General features: G+C 46.7%; 1 protein-coding gene, 1 long non-coding RNA gene and 1 pseudogene across 2 annotated transcripts; 2 read left to right on the top strand and 1 right to left on the bottom strand.

The window, feature by feature from the left end:
- Positions 1–72: 72 nt before the first annotated feature.
- Positions 73–1,174, top strand: LOC110341588 (annotated as a pseudogene).
- Positions 756–23,226, bottom strand: Lca5l (lebercilin LCA5 like). Its single transcript, XM_040750397.1, has 9 exons — positions 23,089–23,226; positions 17,550–17,625; positions 16,039–16,370; positions 12,580–13,094; positions 11,037–11,174; positions 5,799–5,883; positions 4,600–4,703; positions 4,144–4,261; positions 756–2,034 (listed from the first exon to the last, which is right to left on the bottom strand). Exons 2-9 carry the CDS (start codon positions 17,552–17,554, stop codon positions 1,361–1,363), a joined length of 1,971 nt encoding a protein of 656 aa, XP_040606331.1. The 5' UTR covers positions 17,555–17,625; positions 23,089–23,226; the 3' UTR covers positions 756–1,360.
- On the top strand, positions 23,064–26,473 carry LOC121141854. Its single transcript, XR_005878776.1, has 2 exons — positions 23,064–23,187; positions 26,151–26,473. It is a non-coding gene; the product is annotated as an uncharacterized LOC121141854 (long non-coding RNA).

The raw sequence follows: 26,473 nt of genomic DNA, 5'->3' as shown, positions 1-26,473 counted from the left end.
CTCAGGGTTTCCGAGAACACGGTCTGTGTTTATGAGTGTCGGTGCATGCACTTAAAGGCTTTAAACAATTATACAAATGAAGCTGCGTCAGGCGTCTCGGATCCGTTTCCATCCGATTCTGCAGAGACTCGTGTGGTTCCTCCCCACGGCAGCCACCCTGGTGAAGCTGATGGAGAGCAAGGAAGGTTTTCAGGAGGCCCTGGCAGCCGCGGGAGACGAGTCATAGTTGTGGACTTCTCGTCTACGTGGTGTGGACCACGCCAAACGACCAACCTTCCCGTTTTTACAAAAAGGGCCAAAAGGTGGGTGAATTCTCGGGCGCTAAGGAGGAAAGGCTTGAAGCCTCTCTTACTGAGTTTGCCTGATCATGCCCTGGAAAACGTAACCAGCCACCAGCTGTTTAAAACCTCTAAGTTTTTAAATTTTCAAAACAATATGAAGTGTGGAGAACCTATACCCAACTGCCATCTGGTTATAAATGATTTTAAGTGATTTTTTTTGATACAGGGACTTACTATGCATCCCTGGCTGGTCTAGAACACACCGTGAAGACCAGGCAGACCCAGACTCAGATCACCCTGCCTTCCCCTCCTGAGTGTTGAGATGTAGGTGAGCAGCCACATCCAGCCTCATTACCCCGCTTAGCAGGCACTGTTCGCAGTTTCTAAAGGTGTTAATATTCACTAGCCCATAAACATCTGGAGACTGTGGCCAGTAAGTTGCTCCTGTAGTAAATGAAGGCGAGTCACACAGTGTAGGCTGGGAATACAGATTTTTTATAGCTCCAACCAAAATGTTAGACCTGAGCAGCTAGCTTGAGCATACAGTTTTAGAATAGGAGTAAGAGAAAAGGTCATTATGTAACAAAATAATAAATCTCAACAACAAAATAGACTCCTGTGCAGGCACAGGGGCTCTCAAAGGCAGGCACTTAGACGCTCTCGGCTCGGCTGAGCAAGAGACCAGTGACTCATGATGCCAAGCTTGAATCCCCGCACTGTCTTCGTTTGAGTCTGCTGGCCAGTGCCTTTTCCATGCAGCTGTGACAACAGTCCTGCTGACAGAGTTTGAATGCCTTAGGCTGACCAAGAGTGGCTGTGAGTCCCAGATCTCCAAGCTCAGAAATAAACCAGTCTTCTTGAGAAGAGTGGACATGTTCCACCTTTATAATAAAGAAGTAAGTTTGTATTTAAATGTTGCCATTGATCAAGATACAGTGGATTATTTTATTAGATAGCAATAAAGCAAATTACCCATGGTCCATCCAAGTACTAAAACAGACACTGTAAGCTCTCACACGGTAAGATTAAAAGGAACGTATCTAGTATATAAACTAGAATGTATTCAGCTACTGTTGCATTTAAATAACTGTTTTCCTATTTCCTTCGGTGGGTGAGGCCTGAATGGACCGCACCACGGTGGCTCTGGAGTCCCCGAAGGGGTTGCTGGCGGAGGCCTGGCTGGGCTCCAGCTGCTGGGCCTTGCTGGCCGCCTCGCCATTGGTGGGGCCACCCCTGCCCGCGAAGCCTGCCCCGAACAGCTCCTCCATGAGGCTGCTCTTCTTGTCTCGGAACGCCGTCTCCTTGGCTTTGGCCCTGGCCGCCTTGCCGAACGAGGGCTCGTAGCCGGCAGGCTCCAGATGCAGCTCCTGGTCGCTGCGGTGCTTGCCCACGCCGTGGCGGCAGCGTGGGCTGCTCAAGGCCTGCCCGCAGGACGTGGGCAGCCCGTGGTGCAGGTTCTCAGTGGCCTCAGTGAAGGAGTAGTGCTTCCGTGGCCGAGGGTTCTTGCTCGGGCACGGCACGGGCTCCGCATCAGCAACATTGGCCTCACGGGCCTCAAGTACATCGCCCACCTCAGCTGCTGTCCTGGCCGGGACCTCGCCCTCTGCGTTCACGGGGACCTCGCTTCCCCTTGGAATTGGCTCTACTTCTGGTGGGATGGCTTTCTTCTCTTGATCTTCCCTTTTTTCTTCTTGCCTCCTAATAGTTTCCACAGAAGTTTGTGGTTTTGGGTGTTCGACCTCCATTGCTAATTCTGCATTGGAAAGATTAAGTGCTCTCAAACAAGAAATAGAATCACCCCCCCCCCCCATTATTGCTCAGTGGCTGAGGGTGCAAGCTGAGGGCCTGAGTAATCCCATCCCTGGCATCCACTAGAAAGCAAAATCCCAAAGCTGGGGGTGGCTATGCCGGACTCTACGCCCAGCACTGTGGGGTTGAGAAAGACCGATCCTGGGCATCCCTGGCCGACCAGCCTAGGCTAAAGGGGAGCTTCGTTCAGCAATAGCCCTGGCCCGAAGCGATGAGGCCAAGAGTAGTGGAGGAAGAAGACATGGTGGCCTGCCCTGGTCTCCACCGATTATTTGGGGCTGAGGGTGTGACCCGGTAATAGAGCACTTGCCTAGTGTGCCAGGTTTGATGCCTCAGCTCCATAAAACCAACCAGCCCCAAACAGAAAAACCTCGGTGGATTTCCATTTCAGGATGGCATGTTAGCACACCTCTAGATTTCCAGACAAGCCACTGAAGGGACACAAGAGGTGAACACCCGCAGGGCACTAACACACAGACGAGGGCATTGCTAATAGGCTTGGCTTTCCCAGACTGTCCCAAATATGTGGGGATTAGGAAAAGAAGAAAAGGATTATTCATGCATAAATACTAAAAAGCTCTTCTCTCGAGGGTATTAAGATATGTTAAACATCAATTAACACAAGAACCTTTTTCTACTCATCAAACAGGGATCATTTCCATCAGAAGCTGAGGGAATGGCCCACTCATGGGTGTGGGAATTGGCACTTACTAGTGGAATTTAAGTGAATACATTCTTAGGCCCAGCACTTCCATATCTAAGAACAAGCCTACCCAACCAGATGGCTGCAGGACTGTGTGTGACGCAAGCATGTTCAGTCAAACGCACAAATATGCCAGGGACAGTTGGTGAAGGGCAGACAGCACGCTGCTGTCGGGGTTCTGGGCAGCTGTGAGCAAGTGGCCTTATGGGAGTGACAACTCTACACAACATGAGCTAAAGGTATTCTGCATTTGTTCCTGTTGATGGTGTGTGTGTTTGCATGTGCACATGCACACACATGAACCATGCGTCACCATAGTATATGCTCAAACAATATATCACATGAACAAACTTTCCAAATTGGCTTAAAAATAAGTGGAAAGGGCTGGAGAGATGGCTCAGTGGTTAAGAGCACAGCTGCTCTTCCAGAGGACCTGGGTTCAATTCCTAGCACCCATGCAGCTTATGCTGTCTGTAACTCTAGTTCCAGGGGATCCATCACACTAGGCATGCATGTGGTACACGTATCTCTGCATGCAGGCATGATACGTGTGTGTGTGTGTATGTATGTATGTATAAATAAGTGGGAAAGTTAAGTGAACACTGACTAGGGGAAATGCAGCAGCCTTGTGAAGGAATGCTGCTAAATTGATAATTTAAACTTTGGTTGACTTCACAGCGAAAGCATGGCCCTGCCAGGTCCTCTCCTCAACTCTCCTCTCAGGCCTGAGGAAATGCTCACTTCCTGCTCAGCATTGCCGGTTCCCCCAGTTCAGTTAGCAGTGATGAAGTATAGAAACAATGTGGCCAAGTCTTCAGGATTCTGAGGGAAATGATAACCTAGGATTTTACTCTGTGATTATCAATCATCTGTGTGGGTACAAGAGCGACATGCCAGGTGGAAGGCACAGACCTGCCCAATGGCCACCTGTCCCCAAGGAGCTCTAGGAGGTGGCAATGAGATTTGTTATGCAAAGATGAGGACAGGGTTTAGCAAACAGAAGATTCTATGGAAGCGAGTGGTGATGGGAACCTGTGGGGAATTCTGGGAGATCCCGGATGCCTCCCTGCAGCAGCCAGGCCAGGACCAACCTGTGCATCCCCACTCCCTTTCCCTCCAGGCTCCTCTGCACCAGGGGAGCCAGGGCTCTGCCCCGCCCTGTGGCCTAGGGGGACTGACTTGGCTCAGCCTGCTCTGAGCTGCTCTCCTGAGCTGGAAGCTAAGCTTGGTGATCTGAGGTCTGGACATTCCTTCTCTGACCTCTTCATGACCTTGTTGGCTGAGTGAGCCCTGAACTTGCTGCAAGGCCCTTTATGCCCGGTTGGAGACCCTCCGAAGTTGTTCAGTTACCTTCATGTTTTCTCTTAGACTCCTCTTGCTTTGGTAATTTACACACATAGTAAGAAATTTCATGGTTTATTTCGGTTGACTTTTCTTTATGACCAATGCTTCCAAAGGTCTTTTTACTCTATAATTTAGAAAAGCAGTAAAAAGCGTGTTTAGTATATAAAAATATAATTTTAAATTAAATTTTAAAATAAATATCCATGCTTTTTGTATACAACAAATAACTGCTTTTAGTTACTCTTCTCCCCACCCCCATCCCCACCCCCAACCCCGCTCAGAGACAGGGTTTCTTGTCTAACAGTCCTGGCTGTCCTGGAACTCAGGCTGGTTTGAATTCAGAGTTCCAGCTGTCTCTGCCTTCTGAGTTTTGGGATTAAAGGTGTGTGCCACCACACCCAGCCAGCTAGTCTGTTTTTGTTAAGACTTTCTAGACAACGCAAGATTTCAGAGTTCTCATACCTTCGTTGTCCACGATGGGACATCTGACTTTTGGGTTTCCTGGTGTCTCATATTTACAAATGGCAAACTTTTTCTGTCTGCTTGTACTGATTTTGTTGAAGAAACTATAAAATAGGTGGATTAGACGTGAGAAACATTTTGTATTCAGAAGCTTTACTGCTTTTGAATATGAAATAGCACTTAAGCAGGCAATGTAAGCATACAATACACTATAATATTACAGGACACATTCTGTAGACAGGCAACATGTGGGGGTGTTCCCTCTTTCCCTTGTTCTGTCTTATTTTAGGCCTCAGAGGTGATGAGTCATGGTGTTAAGGGGAGACTGGTGGGTGCTGGGATGAGGCAGCATTGTTGCTGTTTTGCTCCTCTGGTAAGGGGGCTGTGGGAGGCAAAGCTGCTGCCACACCATGCCAGAGCTCCCGAGGCCTGGGGAGGAGACTGCATGGTGTGGACAAGAGCTGCGAACCCTGAAACCAGACTTTCTCGCACTGACAGCCGGCACGCTGTCTTTTCAGGCAGACATCACTCAGGGTTACAACCCGGGGTGAGTGGAGGCCAAGAAATCGGAGGTTGCTGCCTTCGAAGGCAGACCTGGGTACTACCACTCTAGAGGTTAGGGTTCCACAGTGCAGAACCCAAGGCAGGGAGGGGTGCGGTGCCCATGATGGGAACACCAGCCTGGAGCCACCATTCTGAACAAAGGGAACTGGTACCGTGCCGTGTGTGTGAGTCGACAGCTCTGGGCTTCTAGAATGAGAACTTCACTGTTGTGATAGGGATCGTGCTGTGTGTGTGTGTGTGTGTGTGTGTGTGTGTGTGTGTGTGTGTGATTCTGACCAGAGTGATGGTTACACGGCTGTAAATATTTGCCTAAATCTGCTGACACTGAAGGCTGCCACAGGTAGATGCTATAAAACGTCCCCAAACAGCTTCATGTTCAGAAGCTGCACACTTGCTTCTATGTCTCCTAAGAGGGCTCCTTTTGCTTCTGTTTCGTCTGAGGTGGGGGCAGAAGGCCCTGAGTGGGAACATGCGCACTGCTGGTTCTTTTGACCGTATCGCAACTCCATTTTTCTACAGTCACAGAGTGCATTCCATTGCCGACTCAAGCGGCTGTTGAAGGTTTCCTATATAAATCTGGAAAATATGCCCCGACACTTAAAAACAGTTTTTGGGCAAAAGAGAATAAGACATACCTTTTGGGTAGTCTTCCTTTTCCTGTAAATTTTTAAGTATCCGGTTAGTGTAGATGTTTTTTATTTCCAGTTCACGATCCTTCTCCTGAAAAAGAGCCACAGTGTCAGTTTCCCGTGAACGCTTACATTTTTAAAAAAATTTTATTTATTTATTTATTTATTTATTTTTGGTTTTTCGAGACAGGGTTTCTCTGTGGCTTTGGAGGCTGTCCTGGAACTCGCTCTGTAGACCAGGCTGTCCTCGAACTCACAGAGATCCGCCTGCCTCTGCCTCCCGAGTGCTGGGATTAAAGGCGTGCGCCACCAACGCCGGCTTTATTTTATTTATTTTTATTTTGCATACATTGGTGTTTTGCCATGGGTGTCAGGTCCTGTGGATCTGGAGTTATAGACAGTTGTGGGTGCTAGGAATTGAACCCAGGTCCTCTGCTCAGTCAGTGTTGTTAACCACTGGGCCATCTCTCCAGTTCCTGTGAACGCTTGCTTTATAAACCTTGACTTAAAAGGGCAGTTTAAGAGAAAAGTAGTCGCTGGGCGTTGGTGGCGCACGCCTTTAATCCCAGTACTCGGGAGGCAGAGGCAGGTGGATCTCTGTGAGTTCGAGGCCAACCTCGTCTACGGAGCGAGTTCTAGGACAGGCTCCAAAACAATACAGAGAAACCCTGTCTCGAAAAACAAGCAAACAAAAGAAGTGAAATAAAATAAAAATTCAGCCCTCAGTCGCTCTCCCCATGCTTGGTGACTACGGTACTGGACAGCAGAGATGAAACCCTTCATCCCAGCCTCTGTCGGGCTGTGCACACGGATGTGCCGTGGGTGAGACCCACAGCTTAGCTTTAGACGCCCACATTAATGCTTCTGAATAAAGGCGCAACAAAAGCTTCCTACGTTTTAACTTTGTTGGGGGGGGGGGGGAGAAAAGAACCGAGAACCTGACGTTATTTATATATTGAGACTCTACCACCGTCTCCTAGACCATCTCATTCCCCCTTCTGACCGTGAAGAAATGTCAGTGAAGGAAACATGTAAGACCTCTGTATGTCTGACCTATAGGGTGTAGGCTTATACTCTTAACAAAATTTTAGAAGTTGTTTTTTGGATGTTTTGTCTGAATGCGTGCATATATGTGTACCATGTGTGAGCCTGGTCCCTGCAGAGGCCCAGAGAGGGGATTAGACCCCCCTGGAACTGGAGCTGTGGATGGTGTGAGCTGCTGTGTGGCTCCTGGGCTGAACTTGGGTCCTCTGTAAGAACAGCCTCTCTTAACACATTGCTTGTCTTCTATTCTTATGCTCTATTTAACCATAAAATTTTATTTTGAGCCGGGTGGTGGTGGCGCACGCCTTTAGTCCCAGCACTCGGGAGGCAGAGGCAGGCGGATCTCTGTGAGTTCGAGACCATCCTGGTCTACAAGAGCGAGTTCCAGGACAGCCCCCAAAGCCACAGAGAAACCCTGTCTCTAAAAACTAAAAAAAAAAAAAAAAAAAAAAAAAAAAATTTGATATGTACATAAGTGGGTAAGAAGTTATATCTTTTCTAGAATATATGTTTCCAGAAGCAAAGTATTATGGTCCATCTCCCCCATTCCTGCTCTCTCATGATTTAACACTTAGCTCAGAGACTGGAAATGCCAATAGTAGTGGCTGTGACAACCTAAGCCTAGGGGAAGGTGCTTAACTCCTGAAGCTAGTTAAGATGGTTGGAAGCTGCCATGTGGGTGCTGGGAGTCAAACCCAAGTCCTCTGCAAGGACAGCACGTGCTTATAACTGATGAGCCATCTTCCCAGCCCAGAGTGATTTCACTCACACCGTTTTAGGTTTCAGGGTTTATAGGGACACACGTTTTGTATTGGGAAAGCTCAGTCTTGTATTTTGGTTTGATATGAACATAATTCAGCAGACAGACTGGCTGCTGATGAGCTGATGCAGGGTTGGGTGCAGTCAGAAGGAAGCAACATGAGGGACAGTCCTGAGGTTCAAGGTACCTGTGACAGAGCTGGGCCACACTAAGGCAACAGTTTTGGCGCACCACCCAGGATCCGTGTGTGACCGACCATAGATGAGGACAGATGTCATGAATGCTTGAGGGAGGGTAAAACGAGGAGGCAGCATCTTGGTAGGTGCTCCCTGGGGCTGGCCTGCAAGCCAGGCCACAGCATCTCGCTTGGGAGTGTGGAAGGCTGACATCCACTGAGTGTGTTGTATCCTTCGTTGGTTTCCTGTTTGAAGTTCTCAAACATGGTTTTTATGATGTGTTTTTATTATAGCCATGTTCTCCTCACCTGTAATCAGATGTTTCTCTCCCACCTGCCAGTTCCCAAATAACAACATGGAGGCTTATATTAATTATAAATGCTTGGCCAATAGCTCAGGCTTATTACTACCTAGCTCTTACATTTTAAGTTAACCCATGTTCCTTATTTATGCTCTGCCATGTGGTGGTACCTTTACTAGCATGGAACGTTCATCTCCTGCTCTGTGCCTGGCTGGCAACTCCTCTGACTCTGCCCTTTCCCATCCCATCATTCTCAGTTTGGCTTTCCTGCCTGACTTTATCCTGGTCAGCTATTGGCCAGTCAGCATGTTTATTAAACTAACCATAGCAACACGTATTCATACAGTGTACAGAAGGATTATTCCATAGCACTCACCTATAATTTATTTGTGTGAATACTATCAGTCGGTTCATGATGGTTCCTGCTCAACTTTCGCTTAGTAAAGAGGAGTCACCCAGAATGAGGCACAGCCTGAAGCCACTGTGCTGTACAACACGGGGTGGCTTAGAGCCAGGCACAGTCTGAACTCCATACCCGGAAATAAACAACTCAGACTCTACACTTTCCTCTACACAGCCACCGTCTCTGACTCCACTTCTCAGCCCTGGAGTATTGTAATCAGATCCTAGTTTCAACCTAATCTGTCAGCATTTCAGGATCTACAATAGAAAGGAGTGTGTTTCCTAGAAACCTGAGTACGAGGCTGGGCAGTGGTGACCAATGTTTTTCACCCTAGCACTTGGATCTCTGAGTTTGAGGCCAGCCTGCTCTATAGAGCTAGTTCCAGTATAGACAGGGCTGTTAAACAGAGAGAAACGCTGTTTGGAAAAACAAAAACAAAAACCAAAACAATCCCCCCAAACCTCACCAAAATAAAAAAAAAACCAACCTCCAAAACCTAAGCACAATAAAAATTATACCTACCCTAAAATTGAAATAAAGTATCAATGCCATCAAATCTATTTTTTTTAAAGATTTTGTTTGAAACGAGGTCCAAAGTATTGTTGTGAATTACCTAGTATTCTTTTTTTGTTATGTTTTGTTTTTCGAGACAGGGTTTCTCTGTATTGTTTTGGAGCCTGTCCTGGAACTCACTTGGTAGACCAGGCTGGCCTCAAACTCACCTGTCTCTGCCTCCCAAGTGCTGGGATTAAAGGCGTACACCACCAACGCCCAGCCTCTTTGGCGTGAATTCTCCATGGGGGCAGGGGGGCTGCTTTATGGATTCTCTTTTGTCATGTTAGTGACAACTAATAGCCATTGGTTAGAACTATTGGTACATTGGGAATTCAAAACTAGTGATATTATGGCCCTATTGCTTCTCCTTCTTTATTAATTGGAATGATTTATAAGGAGAAATGGCCCCCGTCACACCTTTGGTTTACTTGGACACAGAAGTTCACACAGGAAAGGTTAAGAAAAAAAAGGGGTATCTTTTAAAAACGTTTTACAATGCTTGTTCTTAGCATTCGTCACACACAAGGGTCACTGAGTCACTGGTGTGCATGCTGTCCGAGTGTACCACACAGGTGTGCAAATGTGCATGCCCAGTAGGTAATGTACAGAGGACAGAAGAGGACACTGGATGTCCCTCAGTCTGTATATTTCAACCTGAGGTGCCTGTTTTCTGGGTTAAGCTGGAAGTTAGCAAGCCCCAGCAATCCTCCTGTCTCTGTTGCCCTCAGAGCTGAGGTTAGGTTACAGGTGTGGATGGGGCACCCAACTTGTTACATGGGTTTGAATTCCAGTTTTAATGATTGCACAGCAAATGCTGCTAATTGTAGAGCTTTCTCTCCAGACCTAGAGTTTTGTTTAAGAATGATGGACTCTTAGTTTTGATCGTTTTCAACTGTTATTTTTTCTTTCATTTAAAAATGATATTCTTTGATAATTCTCATATACACATGAGAATTATATAGATATGATGTATTTTGAGTACCAATTCATTCCATTCTATTCTCATGCCTCACTTCCTTTAGTTTTTTTTTTTTAAGTTTTGATTCAGGGTTTTGCTGTATAGCCTAGGCTGCCCTTGTCTTGAATTCTCCTGTCTCAGCTTCTTGAGTGCTGGGATTTCAAGTGTGTGTACCATGCCTGACTATCTTTTTTGGTCATCGTTGGTCAGTAGGAGCCAGTTCCTAATGACTGAATCTGCTGCTTGCCCCCTACAAGGCAATAGTTTCTCTGTGTGACAGCCTTGTACATTTCATGCACAGTTCTAGACTTCTTTAAGATGTTCTGGTTCTCTTTGAACCAGGGGACATTAGTGGTGTCCACTGTTACTCAGTCACATTGGGAATATGTAGCTTCTAAAGTAATACACTGGGGAGTCGTACTTCCACTTCCGATCAAAACTAGGACTGTGGACTTTTATTTAACTCTCTCTTACTTGTGTGTTGTGTTTTCTTTCTTTCATCCCCTAGAACCCTATTCGGAAGGGCACCAACATTATTTACAATGTTTTCAAAGCATCACATCACCCCCAACACACACACACACACACACACACACACACACACACACACACACACGCACGCACGCACACACGCACGCGCACACACAATGTTACTTCTGAAACCACTCACATTTGTGTGTGAAGTTATCCCAACATATGTCTGGCTAGAGTTCATTAAAATTTCTGTGCGAAGTCACCTGGGATGGCATTTCCCTATGTAACACATAGTTGGTGTGGATTTTCAGTGACAGCTTTTCGGGATTTTTATACTTAACTCTGTGTTGTGGATGTACTATTGCTTATGTTACGAAATGACAATGAAGACAAGAAGTCTGAGAGAGAGTGAGTGAGTGAGTTTTTCTAACCACGATGCACAGTGACCAGACTTGTTCACGCTCTCTGCTAACTGTGGATCCTCTGTCTGTTCATAACTGCCTGAAGAACAACTTGAGGCCATCACAGGTGTAAGTAGCTATGGTGTTCGGGACACTGTTTTGGAAGAAATACCTTAAGCTTCTGCTGCAGCTGTCTTACTTCCCCCTGCAGAGTCCTTGTCGCTGTTTGAGCTGCTAACGTCTTCCGATTTTCTTTGGCCAACTGCCGACCAAAGGATCGATTGTTCAGCCTCAGCTGTTTTTCCAAGTTCTGAAAACAGTATATATTTCAACTACTCTGTAACCAGCGTGGCGTCATGAAACTTGACTGCAATGAAATGAGCTACATTTATGACAGGTGCAGAATCTCAATACAACTTTAGTCACTGGCTTAGGGACAAACATCAGAACAAACAAAACGAAAGTCCAAGATCTCAGGTCTAGAGAATTAATATATCTCCTCAGCCCAGTGCCCAAATGGTCCTGTCAAACTCCGACACTGATAAAAAAAATATCCAAACATACCCTGAAGAACCAGCAAGTACAACCAGAGTCAAACCTAACGTGGGCCCCAAAGCATTACTCTGCTGTCCTTGCAGATGGGGACCTGGGCTCCCTTCCCTGTAAGGTCAGCCTCCGTGCAGACCGTGCTGGCAGGGATCCTGGACAACGGGCAGGAAGGCTGTGACGGGGCTCCATGCCACCTTCCACGGTGCTGCACTGTGGGACGGGGACAACAGACGCCTGCTGGGGGCCCCCACATGCACTGGCACCCCAGATGCTGACCTGGTGTAGCAGAATGACAGGCACTACTGAGTGTTGTTGGTGCCTAACACCCATTCCGTGGAAGACAATTTTCTTTGAAAGAGAACTTTCCCAGCAGGATAGTGTCACGAAAATGTGGGTGAAACAACCTAATACTTGTCATAGAAAGTATGCCATCACCAAGTATAAAAAACCTGAAGAGTACATCGACTCCATCTGTGTTTATGCCCACGAAGATCATTAACACAGGTAGGATTCTGTGTGAATAGTGCCTGCTCCCCACTGCACTTTTAGTGACAGCCCCGGGCTTTTGACAACCCAGGTCTGGTGAGGAAAATCTATCCATCTCTTCAGTTACTTTAATTCCATTCCTTCCCTTCTCCCCTCCTTCTCTTCACTCAGTTCCCTCTTCTCTTCCCCTCCTCTCTTCCCGTTCCCTCCCCTCCCTTCTCTTCCCCTCCTCTCTCCCCCTCCCTTTCCTTTCCCTTCTTCCCCGAGAAACATTATTTTGAAGTAACTAAAACTGTTTGTGTGGACACAAATCTGTAATCCGTCAGACTGAGGAGAGACAATAAAAGCAAAGGGGCGAGCAGACAGACAGACACGATTCTCGGGCAAGGGGAGGCAGCCTTCAGCAGGAGCTAAAGCAGGTGTTCATTTCCAAGGTTGAGTCCCACAGCACACAGCGGGCCTGTGGTTCACAGGAGATTCCCTGTGGGGCCATCAGACAAGCTGCTTCCAGACAGACATCAGGCTGGAGAGAGCACCTGCAGACATCAGCTCTGAGCCTTGGGCGCCTCTTTCCAGCCCGCCTTCCTTCCTTCCCTCCTTCCCTGTGGGCCGGCTCACAGCCCATGGGTGTGGCTTCAGTGTGCCCCCTCTCTCAATACTGGAACTTCTGAGATACAAACCTGTATTTTTTTGTCATTTGCCTCCATTTTGGCTGTGAGAACAGTCAACCTGTGAGTCAGATCTTCTCTTTCCGCAAGGTTTTTGTCTTCCGAAAGTCTCTGCAGGGCCTGCAAGGCGTCTTTGGTCCTCAGCAACTCACTGTCGGTTTCTCGGAGTTTCCTTGACACGGCTCGCTCCTTCTCCTGGGATTTCCGAAGGAGCTGTCGTAGGTTCTTCACCTCATTCTGGTGCTTCATGGTAATCTGAGGGAGATTGTTTTGTGAGTTCACATATTTCCCGATAGCTTTCAAGTGCCTATGCTGAAGCTGTTTCAAAAACTGGTTTTCTATGACAGTGGCTTCCAGCTTCCGATGTATGTCGGCTAGCTCATTCTTCAGCTCTTTAATCTTATGAAGCCTGGCTGACAGTATTCGATGTGTCATGGCGTCTCTTCTCTTGGCAGTCGTTTGGATTTGAGAATTAAAAAGTGAAGCATTCCAGATGTGCTTTTTCTCAGCTGGGAAGTCCTTCTGGCCTGCGTGAGCAGACATTGCAGATTGTTAGCAGCAGTGCACGCCTGGGGAGACCTCCCCGCCCCCACCAACACACTCGAACGCCGCGGCTACACAAGGCGCACAGACCCTGCCTGCTGCTGGCTAGGCACCTTCTCTACACACGCGTCTCACTGACACAGCCCTTCAGTCCAGGTGCATCTATTTTGTATCTGCAGGTTTAAGTCATCCAAGGTTATGTAGCTATGAAGTGACAGAGAATGGACTGAAAACTACATCTTGGAGTCTAAAGCCTGTGTTTAGGTATCTGCTGTAAAAGTTACTCAAAAATCCTGCCAGGTGTGGAGGCCCGTCCCTGTATCCCAGCACTGGGGAAGCAGAGGCAGAAGGATAGCCTGAGCTAAATGAGATGCCATTTCAAACAGAACACAAATTATATTAGAAAACTATTGTGTTGGATGGTTTTACGTCAACAGCACAAGCTTAAGAAGATGCCTCCACAAGATCAGGGTAGAGGCAATCCCGTAGGCCACTTTCTTAATTAGTGATTGATGGGGAGGGCCCAGCCCATTGTGGGTGGAGCCACCCCTGGGTGGGTAGTTCTAGCTTCTATAAGAAAGCGGCTGAGCAAGTCTGTAAGGAACAAGCCAGTAAGCAGCACTCCTCCATGGGCTCTGCATCAGCTCCTGCCTCCAGGTCCCTGTTCTGTTTGAATCCTGTCCTGGCTTCCTTTAATGAACAGGGCTGCAGAAGTGTAAACTGAATAAACTCTTTCCTCCCCAACTTGGTTTTTGGTCATGGGGTTTCACTGCAGCAATAGAGACCAGTTCAGGGTGACATATATCAGATATTTAAGCCATCACACAGTTCTCCCAGTAGGTTCTGAGATGACTCCTCTCAGTCAAATGTTTTTATTATTATTTTATTTTTGGTTTTTCAAGACAGGGTTTCTCTGTATTGCTTTGGAGGCTGTCCTGGAACTCACTCTTATAGACCAGGCTGGCCTCGAACTCACAGAGATCCGCCTGCCTCTGCCTCCCGAGTGCTGGGATTAAAGGCGTGCGCCACCAATGCCCGGCAAGTGTTTTCATTTATATTTTATGGTATGAGTGTTTTCATTTTTATTTTATGGTATGAGTGTTTTCATTTTTATTTTATGGTATGAGTGTTTTCATTTTTTTATGGTATGAATGTTCTCATTTTTATTTTATGGTAAGAGTGTTTTCATTTTTATTTTATGGTATGAATGTTCTCATTTTTATTTTATTTTATGAGTGTTTTGCCTGCATTCATGCATGTGGGCCCCATGTGTACCTGTTGGTCACTGGAACTGGAGTCATGGAAGGCTGTGAGCCACCATGAGTCCTGAGAATCAAACCCAGGTCTTACACAAGGACAACAAGTGCTTTTAACTGCCAAGTCCCCTCTCCAGCCCCTAGTCCAATGTTTTTTTCCTCCTCTTAAGTCAATTCTGGTTCCAGCAGCTGGGTGTTCAAAGGCTTGGACATGAGGGGCTCTATAATGCCAGGGCCTGCCTAACCATGATGTCATTTGCTATGGCCATCTCTTTAAAGTGCTCTGGACTCCTGCCAGCATCTCAGTGTGAAACAAAGAAGTGTTCCACGTGGGGCTCTGGGACTGGATGAGGTCCGTCCTTGCCCCACTAGAAAGGGGTCTTTAGCTGTTTGAAACCTCATGAAAGCCATGGGTATTTCCCTCTAGAAAAGCTCAGAATACATACAGACCTCTCCTCCCCGCAAATGCATGTCTGGTCTTAGAAGAATGATCCCTCCCGCAGGGTAGATGGAGAACTGAGGGGCATCCATACCCTCAAGTGGCACAGAGCGTCCTGGACACACCTGGTGGCAGCAGGCTGGGGAAAGGCAGTGAGTAAGCATGGGAGGCGGAGGCCCACAGACAGTGGAATCTCCATCAGTTCCTCCCTAAGGAGTACACACGAGTGCCCATTGCCTCAAACAGGCAAAGGTAATCCAGTCTGGGCATGCAAGAGGAGGAGAGATGGGAGGTGGTACAAGGCTAATTCTAACTTGGACAGGAGTTGATGTAAAAAGTCCACCGGTGGTGGTGCATGACTTTAATTCCAGTACTTGGGAGGCAGAGGCAGGGGGATCTCTGCGAGTTCAAGGCTAACCTGGTCTACAGAGTGAGTTTCAGGATAGCCAGAGCTACACAGCAAGATCTTGTCTTTAAAAACAAAAAGCCAGAAGGAAAAGGCATCAATAGCAGCCCTTTGAGTGATGTTGGTTTTAAAGACTGTCACCATCCTCACCACACTTGGGACACTGTCTCCTTGGGGCGTTAAGACAAGACACTGACATTTCATTGGCAGTTCAAATTTTGACTCTTTTAGCTGAGAACAAGGGCTAAAAGCTAGTATGAGTATTGTGATGAGGTTGCCTGTTAACTAAAACCAGAACCCTCCCTGCTAGCAGGCTTGGAGGGTCAGCTCTGCTGGGAAAATGCTACAGTTTCTGGTTATCATGTAATTATCCTTAATTTATGTTTCCCAATTCCTTCTATAAAAGTTCACCCATTGTGGTGGTTTGAAAGAAAATGGCCCCCAAAGGGAGTGGCACTATCAGGAGGTGTGACCTTGTTGGACAAAGTGTGTCACTGTGGGGGTGGGCTTTGAGGCCTCCTTTGTTCAAACTTCCCTCCGTGTGGCACTCAGTCTATTTCCTGTTGCCTGGGAGATGTGGGATGCTCACCTATGCCTCCAGCACCACCGCTGTCTGTGTACTGCCACGCTCCCTCTCATGGTGATAACTGTAACTGTAAGCAAGCCACCCCAACTAAAGAGTTGCTGTGGCCATGGTGTCTCTTTACAGCAACAGAGACCCTAACTAAGGCAGATGTATATGGAATGTTCGGGAACGTACACCTGTAACTGACTGTGGACCCCCGTGACAGGGCTGCGGCCTGAGGCATGGCCGTCTGACTGCTTACCTTTAAGCTGGGGGATTTTAGAAGTGTTACACTTTCTTTTCTCCTTTTCCTTCCCCAGAGGCTGCTGTAACTCATGTCTGTTGGCGGTGGCTTCCGAGCACTCGGAAAGAAAGCCTTCTGAGTAGTCATAGTGGGAAGCCGGGCTTCTGAGGGAGCACTGCGACCTGCTGTAATCTACGCTCCCATTGGAAGCCCTGCTGTTCGGGGACAGGTTGCCAGCATCAGGGCTACTCCTGCCTTCTGCAGACCTCCTGGTGCCTCTTAGTGCCAGGCTGGGGAAGTGCTCGTTTGTGTGTGCTTTTGTTGTGTCAGCCAAAGACATAGTCCACAACCTGGTGTGAGAAAAGGATGCTTCAGTTTGTGGATACTGGCATTAAAATGGGTCTGTGCTTTAGTGCATTTTCTTTTAATACAATGAGTAATTAGGAATGTCAAACAGTGCGTGTGTGCGTGCGCTTTCTTTCTGTCTGTCTTTTTTCTTTCTGAGACAAGGTTTCATTGTGCAGTCCTGGCTGTCCTGGAGCTTGCTATGTAGAAGAGGTCAGCCTTAGAGTCACAGAGATCTGCCTTTCTCTGTCTCCCAAGTGCTAGTATTAAAGGCTGTGCCACCATCTCCATCTCAGAACAATACAATTATTAAACAGCATTTTCTGGAACAGTCCCAATTTGGTCTTATATTATTTCAACATGAAATATATGGCCTTGGGGTCAAACTTTGAAATATTCACAGGCGATATAAAACTATATCTGATAAAAACACTGGCAACTTTTTAAATTTATTTTTATGTATATGAGTGTCTGCCTGTATGTGTCTGCTCACCACATAGTATGCAGTGCCTGTGGAGGTCAGAGGACGGTATCAGATCCCCTGGAACTGGAGTCGCACACGCTCATTGTCTGCTGTGTGGGTGTTGGGAAGTCATTGCCCCTTTACAAGGTGTAGCCAAGAATGGCCACAATTTATGTTTAAAAAAAGGAAAACAAAAGCAATGAGTTCCCTTTGTTCATTGGTTCTTCTTTCTGAAGGGCTCTGGAGCGTCCCAGCATTATTAAACGTCTCTTTAAAATCTATTATGTATGAGGTTGAGGGGCACAGATGTGGAGGTCAAAGGACAACTTGCCAGAACCAGTTCATCCGGGCATCTTCATGCTAGGCTTGGTGGCAAGCTTCCTTAGCTACTGAACCTGCTACTCTGACCAGGCTGGCCTCAAATGCAATCCCCCTGCCTCAGCTTCCCCACCACTAGGGTTATAGGCATGCTGTCATGACCAGCTAAGTCTATATGTCTTGTTAAGAGCTGCTGAGTGACCTCAGAGGAAGACTCCAATGTCATCCTGAGAAGAAACTCTGATGTGCACTATTCAAACTGAGCATCTGAAATGGGTAGGCTAGGAAGTCACACACAACAAAGGCCCCAAGTCATGCCCTGAGCACAGTTAACTTGAGTTGGAGCGCAGAGGCTCTGTAGGAGGACAGTCAGGCTCCTGGAAGTGCTTGCCTAGTAGCCTACCTCATTAGTAGGATGAAACAAACCAGTCCATCGCAGGCATCTCTAAAAGCATGGCTTTTTCATCCAGTTCTTAATTCTGTTTTATCAAAAAAGCAAAATATATATTAGCTGGTGTAAGACCCTTTGCAACAGAGGCTGGGCGTTGGTGGCGCACACCTTTAATCCCAGCACTCCGGAGGCAGAGGCAGGCAGATTTCTGTGAGTTCGACGCCAGCCTGGTCTACAGAGCTAGTTCTAGGATAGCCTCCAAAACAACACAGAGAAACCCTGTCTCGAAAAACCAAAAAAAAAAAAAAAAAAAAAAAGATCCTTTGCAACAGGAATGCAACACTCTCTAGTTGGAGCTTTGAGTTCCCTAAGTTGGTTTCTGCCTTTTGCTGCATATGCTTAGTGTTTTAAGCCTTCTCCTTGGTTGATAGAACGTATTAAGCTATTCATATTTCCCCACTAAGAATCTTAGCCATATGACCTGACCTAGCAATATTAGCATTTTGGTTAACTGTTGTCTTTATGATGTCCAGACCATGTGTAGTTTCTTTCTCTGGTGAGTAAACACACTTTATTCCATATTGCATTGACCTCTCTTTTGTGTGTTACTTTTGTTTAGGAAAAGATGTGTTGCATTTCTTCCACCTTGCCCACCTCAGGCACCTGATTGGTCTAAAAAGGCTCAACAGTTAATAGCCAGGCAGGAGAGGGATGGATGGGGCTGCTAGGCAGTAACTGGAGGAGAAATCTAGGCTCAAAAAGGGAGGAACAAGAGAGGAGAAGGGGGAGCATGAGGGGACACCTGGGGCAAGAAGCCAGGCAGACACCAACCAGGCAGACGCAGAGAAGCTGTGAAAGTAAGACATGCAGAGGTAAGAACGGTAATTAGCACGGAGGCAAAAGGTAGATACACAGGTCCATTTAAGTTAAAAGAGCTAGCCAGAAACATGCCTAAGCCAGTAAGTCTCTGTGTCATGATTTGGTAGCTGGTCGGTGGCCCAGAAGGAAAGGCCTGGTGCACTGTGGTGGCCCTCTCAACCCTGCCCCATCGCTGTCCCTCACCTCCTCTTGCTAGTGTAAAATCAAATCGCCTCAACAGTGGCCACGCACCCGTCTGCAGGGTTCCGATGCCAGGCAGTCCTCACTGCTCACCGCTTCTTACAGAAGCCCCCTCTGACTGGCATGTCGTCTTATTACTGTCTGTAATCTCCGGACTAGGAAGCTGAGGCAGGAGGATTGCTATGAGGTCAAGGCCAATAGGGGCTGAAGAGTGAGTTCTAGACCAGCCTGGGCTACAGAGTGTCTGCCTGTCCTCCCTCAAAAAAAAAAATCCCCAATTCAGAACACTCTTTCAAGAGGCCCTGAACCTGGGATGTATGTAGCTCAGTGGTCTTGAACACTTACTTAGCATTCATGAGGCCCTGGGTTTGGCCCTCAGGTCTACAAAAGGAAAAGAATGTATGGTGATATTTATGATCCGACAAAGCTTGTCTGAAGAGCAGAGTACAAAGTCAGTCACACTAGTCAGCCACAGAGGCTAGGCAGTGGTGGTGCATGCCTTTAATACCAGCACTAGACAGGAATATAAGACTGGAGGAGACAGGAGTCAGTCAGTCTGCAGTCACGCTGAGGACAGGATCACCCCGGCCTTGGTAGAGGTGAGAACTCTCCAGTGGTTGACTGCTTTGCTTTTCTGATCTTCAGCTTGAACCCTAATGTCTGTCTCTGGGATTTTATTATTCGTGATACATGAAAGTCTTTTCACACCAGCATGGTTACACAAAGAATTAGCCTGAGTGTTTATCTTCTGAAATTTTTTACTTTTAAAACAAATTTTGTGAGTGCAATTTGTGTGTGTGTCTGCGTATGTCTCTCTCTCTCTGTGTATGTGTGTGTGTGTGTTTGTGAGTTTAACTTTGGTTGTTGTTCCTCAGGCACTGTCCACGTTAGTTTTTGTGAGACTGGAACTTGACAGGCAGGCAGTTGTCCAGATTGGCATGGCAAGTGCATGCCGCCATGCTTAGCTTTCTTTACCTGGGTTCTGGGGATTGAACTCCGGTCTTCATGCTTGCATAGCAAACGCTTTACTGTCTGAGCCATCTCCCCAGCCCTATCATGTTTTATTTTTCTAAATATAAACACATACAAAAGTAAAGAGGGTCAAATAACAAACTCCGTGTACGCAACGCTCACTGTGAGCAGGAGTCATCTCCTGTCTAGTCCCGTGTGTGTGTGTGTGTGTGTGTGTGTGTGTGTGTGTGTGTGTACACGCGTGTGACTGTGTGCTCACATGTGAGTAGATACTGTTGTGGAGCTGCTTCTCCTCTCGTCTTCACATGGGCTCTTAGGATAGAACTCCGATATCTAGGTTTACAGGGGAGGCACTTTTACCTACTGAACTATCATGCTAGGTTTTTTCCTTTTGAGACAAGTTTATATGTAACACAGGCTGGCTTTCATCTCCGTAGCCGAGGATGACCTTAAACTCTGGATCCTCTTGTCTCTGTCTCCCAGCGCTGAGATCACAAGCCAGCACCAGTATGCTGGGTTGAAAAGTGCTTTACATGTTGCGTTTTGAAGTGATGGCAGGAAGTATTGGTGCAATGCATGATAGATGTTACTGAAGTAGACAGAGCTACACCTGGCTGGCTGTACAATGAGACAAACACCAGCAATTAACTGGGTTTATGCATGTGTATATAGGTGTTTTACCAGCACACATGTATGTATGCCACCTGAGTACAGGGCCTGCACAGGTCAGCACAGGGTATTCCATCTCACGAACTGGAGTTGCACATGGTTGTGACCCGACATGAGGGTGTTTAGAGAGCTTCCTGCTCTTGACCACTGGGCCATCATCCAGCCCCGGCCTCTCACACTTTCTCCATGGGCGACTGTGTAGCTTGAGCATAAAGAAAGTTGAGTTCTTTCACTGTATGGGGGTTATTTCTTTTCCTTGCTTGGTTGCACTGGACGGAACCTCTGAGGATGGCAAGACTGGTTGGCCTCATCTTGTTTTGGGTTTTAGGAGTTGATACAATCTCTCACATTAGATACTGTATCAACTATCTTTAAAAAAAAAAAAGCAAACCTATGTCCTTTATCGGATGGTGGATGTTCCCTTCTGGTCACTGTTTGTTTAAGGAACTAAGGTGAGTGCTAGTGAATAGTGGAAACAGACAGTGGAGGGGAGTGAGGGAGCGGCTCACACAGCTGAGAGGTACAGCACTCACCTGACTGGTGTGAGGCCCAGGGTCAGTCAGCACTCGAGATGGTGATGGTGTGAGAAACCATCCATTGGGAAACCATCTGACACAGGGCATGGCAGTGGGTATCCCACCGGACACCACGAGATGCCACAAGGAAAGCAGCCCTGCCTCTCATTCCCTGCACTTAGCTCTGCATCTCCCTGAGCTCAGCCTGAGCTGGGCCTGGTTAGCACAGGGTGATGAGGCGCTGCCTAGGAGACCAGGAGTGTTCCAAGTTAACACAAAGCTTGACAATAATGTTACGGTGTGTTCTTTTCTTCTTCTTTCTTTTTTGAGAGAAGGTTTCTCTGTGTAACCACCCTGGCTGTCCTGGAACTCACCTGCCTCTGCCTCGAGTGCTGGGATTAAAGGTGTGTGCCCGCTTGAATGTTAGGAGTTTTAACTAAGCATCCATTTATGACCTGAGCCACAGCCAGCTGTGGTTTGCATGTCCAAGCTCTGTGGGAAGGACTTACAGGCTCTTATCAGGCGAGTGAGAAAACCACCACAGCTGTGAAGCCACCTCACGAGACCGTCTCGCTCATGCAATTAGAGATTAACCTAGCAGTTTAAAACTGACGAGATCCAAGTTCCATTTCCTTCTATGCTAGTCACTTATAATCAATGCTTTTGATTTGAATTAGTCTAGTTCTTGATTGTGGCCACTTGTTAGCTGCTTTAACAGGACACAGAAGCAGCACCCTTACTGTTCACTACTGGCTGCTGCAGATCACTGGAATCTGACACCATCGGATTTGGAGAAACAGACAAGTGATTTCTTTGACAAATCATCATATTCCCTCCTTGAAGTAGGGAGCAGTTGAGCGTTTCCAGGGATAAAGAAGGGGATTGCAACCAGGCATGGTGAAATGTGCTTTAATCCTAGTGCTGGAGAGACAGAAGCAGGTGGATCTCTGAGTTCAAGACCAGCCTGGTCTTTGTGGTTTTGAGACTTGGGTCTCTCTATGTAGCTCTGGCTGTCCAGAGCTTGCTGTGTACAGACCAGGCTGGCTTTGAACTTGATGCGATCCACCTGCTTCTGCCTGTGCTGCCACTCCTGGCTGACGTGGAGGTCAGTGTCAGTTCTCTGCTATCTTTACGTGGGTTTGGGGGATTGAACTCAGGTCACCAAGCATATGTATAACACGTGTGTCTGATCCCCTCAGAGGCCAGAAGTGGGCATCAGATCATCTGGAACTGGAGTTACAGATACCTGTGACCTGACGTGGTGCTGGGAATCAAACTTGTCTGCTCTGCAAGACCAGTCAGTGCTCTTAACCACTAAGCCATCTCTCTAGCACCCACCAAACGTAGTTTTTGACAAGTTTACTTGAGCATAGTCCAGCAAGGGGATGGAGCTTCGGTATTCTGGAATTCCTAGGGCCCTAGGACTGTACTGAAATTTCTACCTCTGTTGCTGAATATGGCTGTTTGGGTCCACCTGTGCTGGCAGACAGAGTTCAGGCCCATCACTGGCAATGCAGACCAAAGAGGGAGCGAGTTTTGACTCTTGCAGGTCACTGTGGTCAGCCATGTGCCCTGCAGAACATCAGGTGCTCTCTGGAGCTGGCATTCCAGTTTCATCGTTGGTCTGTTATAAATTCACTGATGACTAATAACCGATCAAACTGTTCCACAGTGTCTGTGAAATAACATGACTCGGCTGCACTCCACAGTTCCCAACAAACACTAATGCTGTCTCTCTCCACATGGGAATCTCTATTACATGGCACATGGCGTCCTGGCTCAAACCCTGGGGTACTTCATTAACTAGCACATCCAGAGAGTCCTTGTTTAGTGCCTGTTAGGTGCCGGGTTAGAAAAGCAAACTGTCTTCAAGATGCTGCAATAAGCAAGTCAGTTAGCAGAGAACGGACACTGATTCATCAAATCTAAGGATAAGTGTCTAGTTTGAGTTCTCTTGGCACTTTGAACCATCAGTGTTTACAGTATGATGGTGTCTGCTTCATTAATGTGAAACACAGTCCTGTCCCTGTAGTGCAAGGTGTACAGGTGTTTCCTTGCTGTCGTGACCCAGGAACACAATCCAAAGTGGTGCCAACTGTTACAATGGAGACTCTGGATGGTGTCTGCTCAGGGACTGCACCAGACCAAAGGGGTCGCTGCTCATGACTGCAGCAGACCTTGGCGTGGTGCGTCTGTGATGGAGGGAGACGTAAGAATCTTATGGAGGCGTACACATGAACTATGATTCTACACTCTGTTTTTTCAATCCTGATTTTGCAATAAGGCAGATTAAAGAAAGCAGGTACTGAAGTGTTTAAGAAGGCGTTACTGCATACCTGTTACTCTTTTTCAGACTCACTCCCTAAGGTGTCTGGAGATGAACCGTATGCCTCATGTGGAGCACTCTTCACCGCAGGACTTATCAAGTTTCCAAGGTAGGACCTTTGACATGTTCTAGTCTCTTTTGAAAATAAAGACTATTTCAGAAAACCCTAAAATATTACAAAAGAAAAATGTTAATTTCACTATTGTTAGAGTTTTCCAGGTCCCGTTGCCGCTTCAGCCCCAAGTAAGCACACAAAGACTTATATTATTAAACTGTTGGCTGAATAGCTAGGGCTGTTGCCTAGCTTTGTCTTAATTATTAACCCATAACTACTACTCTATGTATTTCTACATAGTCCTATCCTCCTGGTCATCTCCTCATGGCCTCTCTCTGCCTCCCAGAATTCTCTTTGTTTCCTAGTCCTGCCTATCTTCCTGCCTCCATTGGCCAAACAGTGTTTTATTCATCGACCAATAAGAGAAACATAACCAGGCGGTGGTGGCGCATGCCTTTAATCCCAGTACTCGGGAGACAGAGGTAGGCAAATCTCTGTGAGTGGAGACCACAGAAGGACATCCCCCATCAATCTCACAGACACATTTGTCTAGGAACAGTATCCATCCATCCTCTATCTGTGGTGGTCTGGATGAGGAGGCTCATCTTCAGGCCCGTATCCGAATGCTTGGTCTGCAGATGGCAGAACTGTTTGGGGAGGACTAGGAGGTGTGGCCTTTACTGAGGGTGGGCTTTGAGATTAGCTCTCTCTGCCTCAGGCATCTTGGCCACTGTGTCAGTGCCATGCCTGTCTGTTTTCGAACATTCTCCTTACTATGGTGGTCATGGGTTCTAGTCCTCTGTAACTGTAAGCCCCAAAACTGAATGCTTTCTTTTATAAACCACTTTGGTCATGGTGTGTCTTCATTACAACAGTAAAGTAACTAAGATACTATGTTCATCTGCACTATAGATTACTGTATACATCATACATTGAGGTCTTTTATTCCCCAAAGGGAAATCAGCTATTGGCAGTTGTAGTTACTCTTTTTAAAATTTATTATGTGTATGAGTGTTTTGTGTACATCACATGTATGCCTGGTGCTCCGGAGTAGAGGAGAAGTTGTCTGATCCCCCTAGAACTGGAGTTACAGATGGTTGTGAGCCACCATGTAGGTGCTAGGAATTGAACCCAGGTCCTTTTCTAGAGCAGCCAGTGCTCTTAACCATTTCTCCAGTCCCCAGCTGCAATTATTTGTGACTGTCAGCGTGACAGGATCTAGAGTCACCTAGCTGGGCATGACTGGTGAGGGTTCTTCTACATCACTGAGGTGGAGAGACCCGCCCTAGGCGTGGGCGGCACCGTTGCACAGGTTAGGGTTTTGGTGGGTAAAAAGGAGAAAGCTAGTTGAGCACCAGAACCCACTCTCTCTGCTTCCTGACTGGACATGATGTGGCCGGGCAGGACCTCATGCTCCTGCTGCCAGGCCTTCCCCAACAATGACCGTCGCTCAGACTGTGAGCCAGAGCAGTCCTCTCCTCTCCAAGGTGCTCTGTCAGGGACATGGCACTGACTGGGAAATGCCTCGCTGTGCCATCAGACAGCTGAGTGGAGGTAAGGTCTGCAAGAGTCACACAAGAGCCTGTGCTTTAGCTGCGTGCTATTTTTTTTCTTGTGTTCAACAAAAAGTGACTGAATCATGTGTTTTTATAAATGGCAAAATGTTAAAGGAAAGGCCTCTTGCCATGACTGGTAGGGTCTTGGTGTCATTTTAAAAGCAGTGATATTGGCTGGTGATTATTACATATGGTTCTTCTCAGTGGGTCTCATGACTTACAAGATTTCTGACCATCAGATTTATGACCATAGCCCCTCCCCCTTTCCCCAGTGCTTGGGATCCATCCAGAACCTCATGAGAAAAATCCAAATACTGTATACTAAAGTGACTACTGATTCATATGTACAGTTTAAGTTGCAACGACAGTATCTCTTCCCCACATTGTCCTGTGGCAGGGTAACTGTCGTGTTCTTTCTTCAGATCCCCATTTCATACTCCTTAGCAGGCTAGATCAGTAGCAGTAATGAGTATCTGTGGACAAAATGACGAGAAGTCCACCATGGTCTGGGTGTTATCTGCAAATCCCAAGTGAAATTTTTTTAAAAAAATTATTCATTTATTATGTATACAGTGTTCTGCCTGCATATGTCCCTGTTGGCCAGAAGAGGGCACCAGATCTCATTACAGATGGTTGTGAGCCACCATGTGTTTGCCAGGAATTGAACTCAGGACCTCTGGAAGAGTAGTCAGTGCTTTTAACCACTCTCCAGCCCCCAGGTGAATTCTTACTGCATTCCTTACCCTAAAATAATTATTTAATAGATTTGAGATATATATGTTAATAAAACTATCTTAAATGAAAACACAAGATTTTGGCTGGGTGAGGGTGGTACACACCTTTAATACCAGCACTCAGGAGGCAGAGCTCTGTGAGTTTGAGGCCAGGAAATGAGTTCCTGGCTATTACACAGAGAAACCCTGGCAAGGAATAAAGCCCAGGCTAAAATGGAAACAACCAATAAAACTGATGACATATAAACAAAAACTAATTTCCTTAATTCATAAAGAATGCACAAAGCAACCCTTTAGTAAATGAGGCAGAGGCCGGAGTGTCTTCTGGAATAGTGAATGACCAGAAATGCTCTTCCCCAAGGAGAGTCAGGATCCTAGGATTTTAAAGAAAGTCATTCCAAAAACAGTATCTTCTAATACTGTATCTAATTTTTGACACAGAATTTTGAGGACTGTAAACATTAACAAAGTTGCTAAGGGAAGAAATTAGCTGATTTCTCAATGACTTCTAAGGCCCGACTCTAAAATCTACAGGTGATCCAGGCATAGTGCAATGCACTTTTCAACCCAGTACTCTGAAAGTGGACTGTGGCAGGTGATCCCTGAACTTGAGGCCAGCCTAGTCTGCACAGTGCATTTCAGGCCAGTCAGAATTGCACACCGAGATCCTGTCTCAAAAAAAGAAAATCCATCAGTGAAACATATTTTTCTCTCTCCTTTCTCTCAGACAGACAGACAGACACAGAGACACACACACCCTTTTCAAGAATTGCAATGTGAGAAGTGTCAAGTTCCAACCTTTGGATGGTTATTCACTGGCTCTGTGGGTTTGATAATTTAATAATCGCATGCATTTACTTAGTTTTGAATTCAAGGACACAGCAAATTCTTGCCTTCAGGACTGGAAGCCCAGCCTCTCTGCTTCCACCAAGTGGTGGTAAGTTATATTTCAATGACATTGTATTAGAACACCTAGCAGTTAACATCAATCTTGTATGTATTGGAGGTTCATTTCATTCACTGTGCTAACACGCCATGTGTCAGGAACTA

Source organism: Mesocricetus auratus, unplaced genomic scaffold (genome assembly GCF_017639785.1).
Source record: "Mesocricetus auratus isolate SY011 unplaced genomic scaffold, BCM_Maur_2.0 Super-Scaffold_100008, whole genome shotgun sequence".
In the NCBI taxonomy this organism is placed as follows: domain Eukaryota; kingdom Metazoa; phylum Chordata; class Mammalia; order Rodentia; family Cricetidae; genus Mesocricetus; species Mesocricetus auratus.
The sequence above is the reverse complement of the archived record's forward strand: the minus strand, read 5'-3'. Positions and strand labels throughout refer to the sequence as shown.

Excerpts from the sequence above, each read along its gene's own strand:
- Lca5l (XM_040750397.1), bottom strand. Across the intron at positions 5,884-11,036 it reads AGCTGCAGCAGAAGCTTAAG|GAGAAGGATCGTGAACTGGA; the intron begins GTATTTCTTCCA and ends GCTCTTTTTCAG. Across the intron at positions 2,035-4,143 it reads GTCTAAGAGAAAACATGAAG|AATTAGCAATGGAGGTCGAA; the intron begins GTAACTGAACAA and ends TTTCCAATGCAG.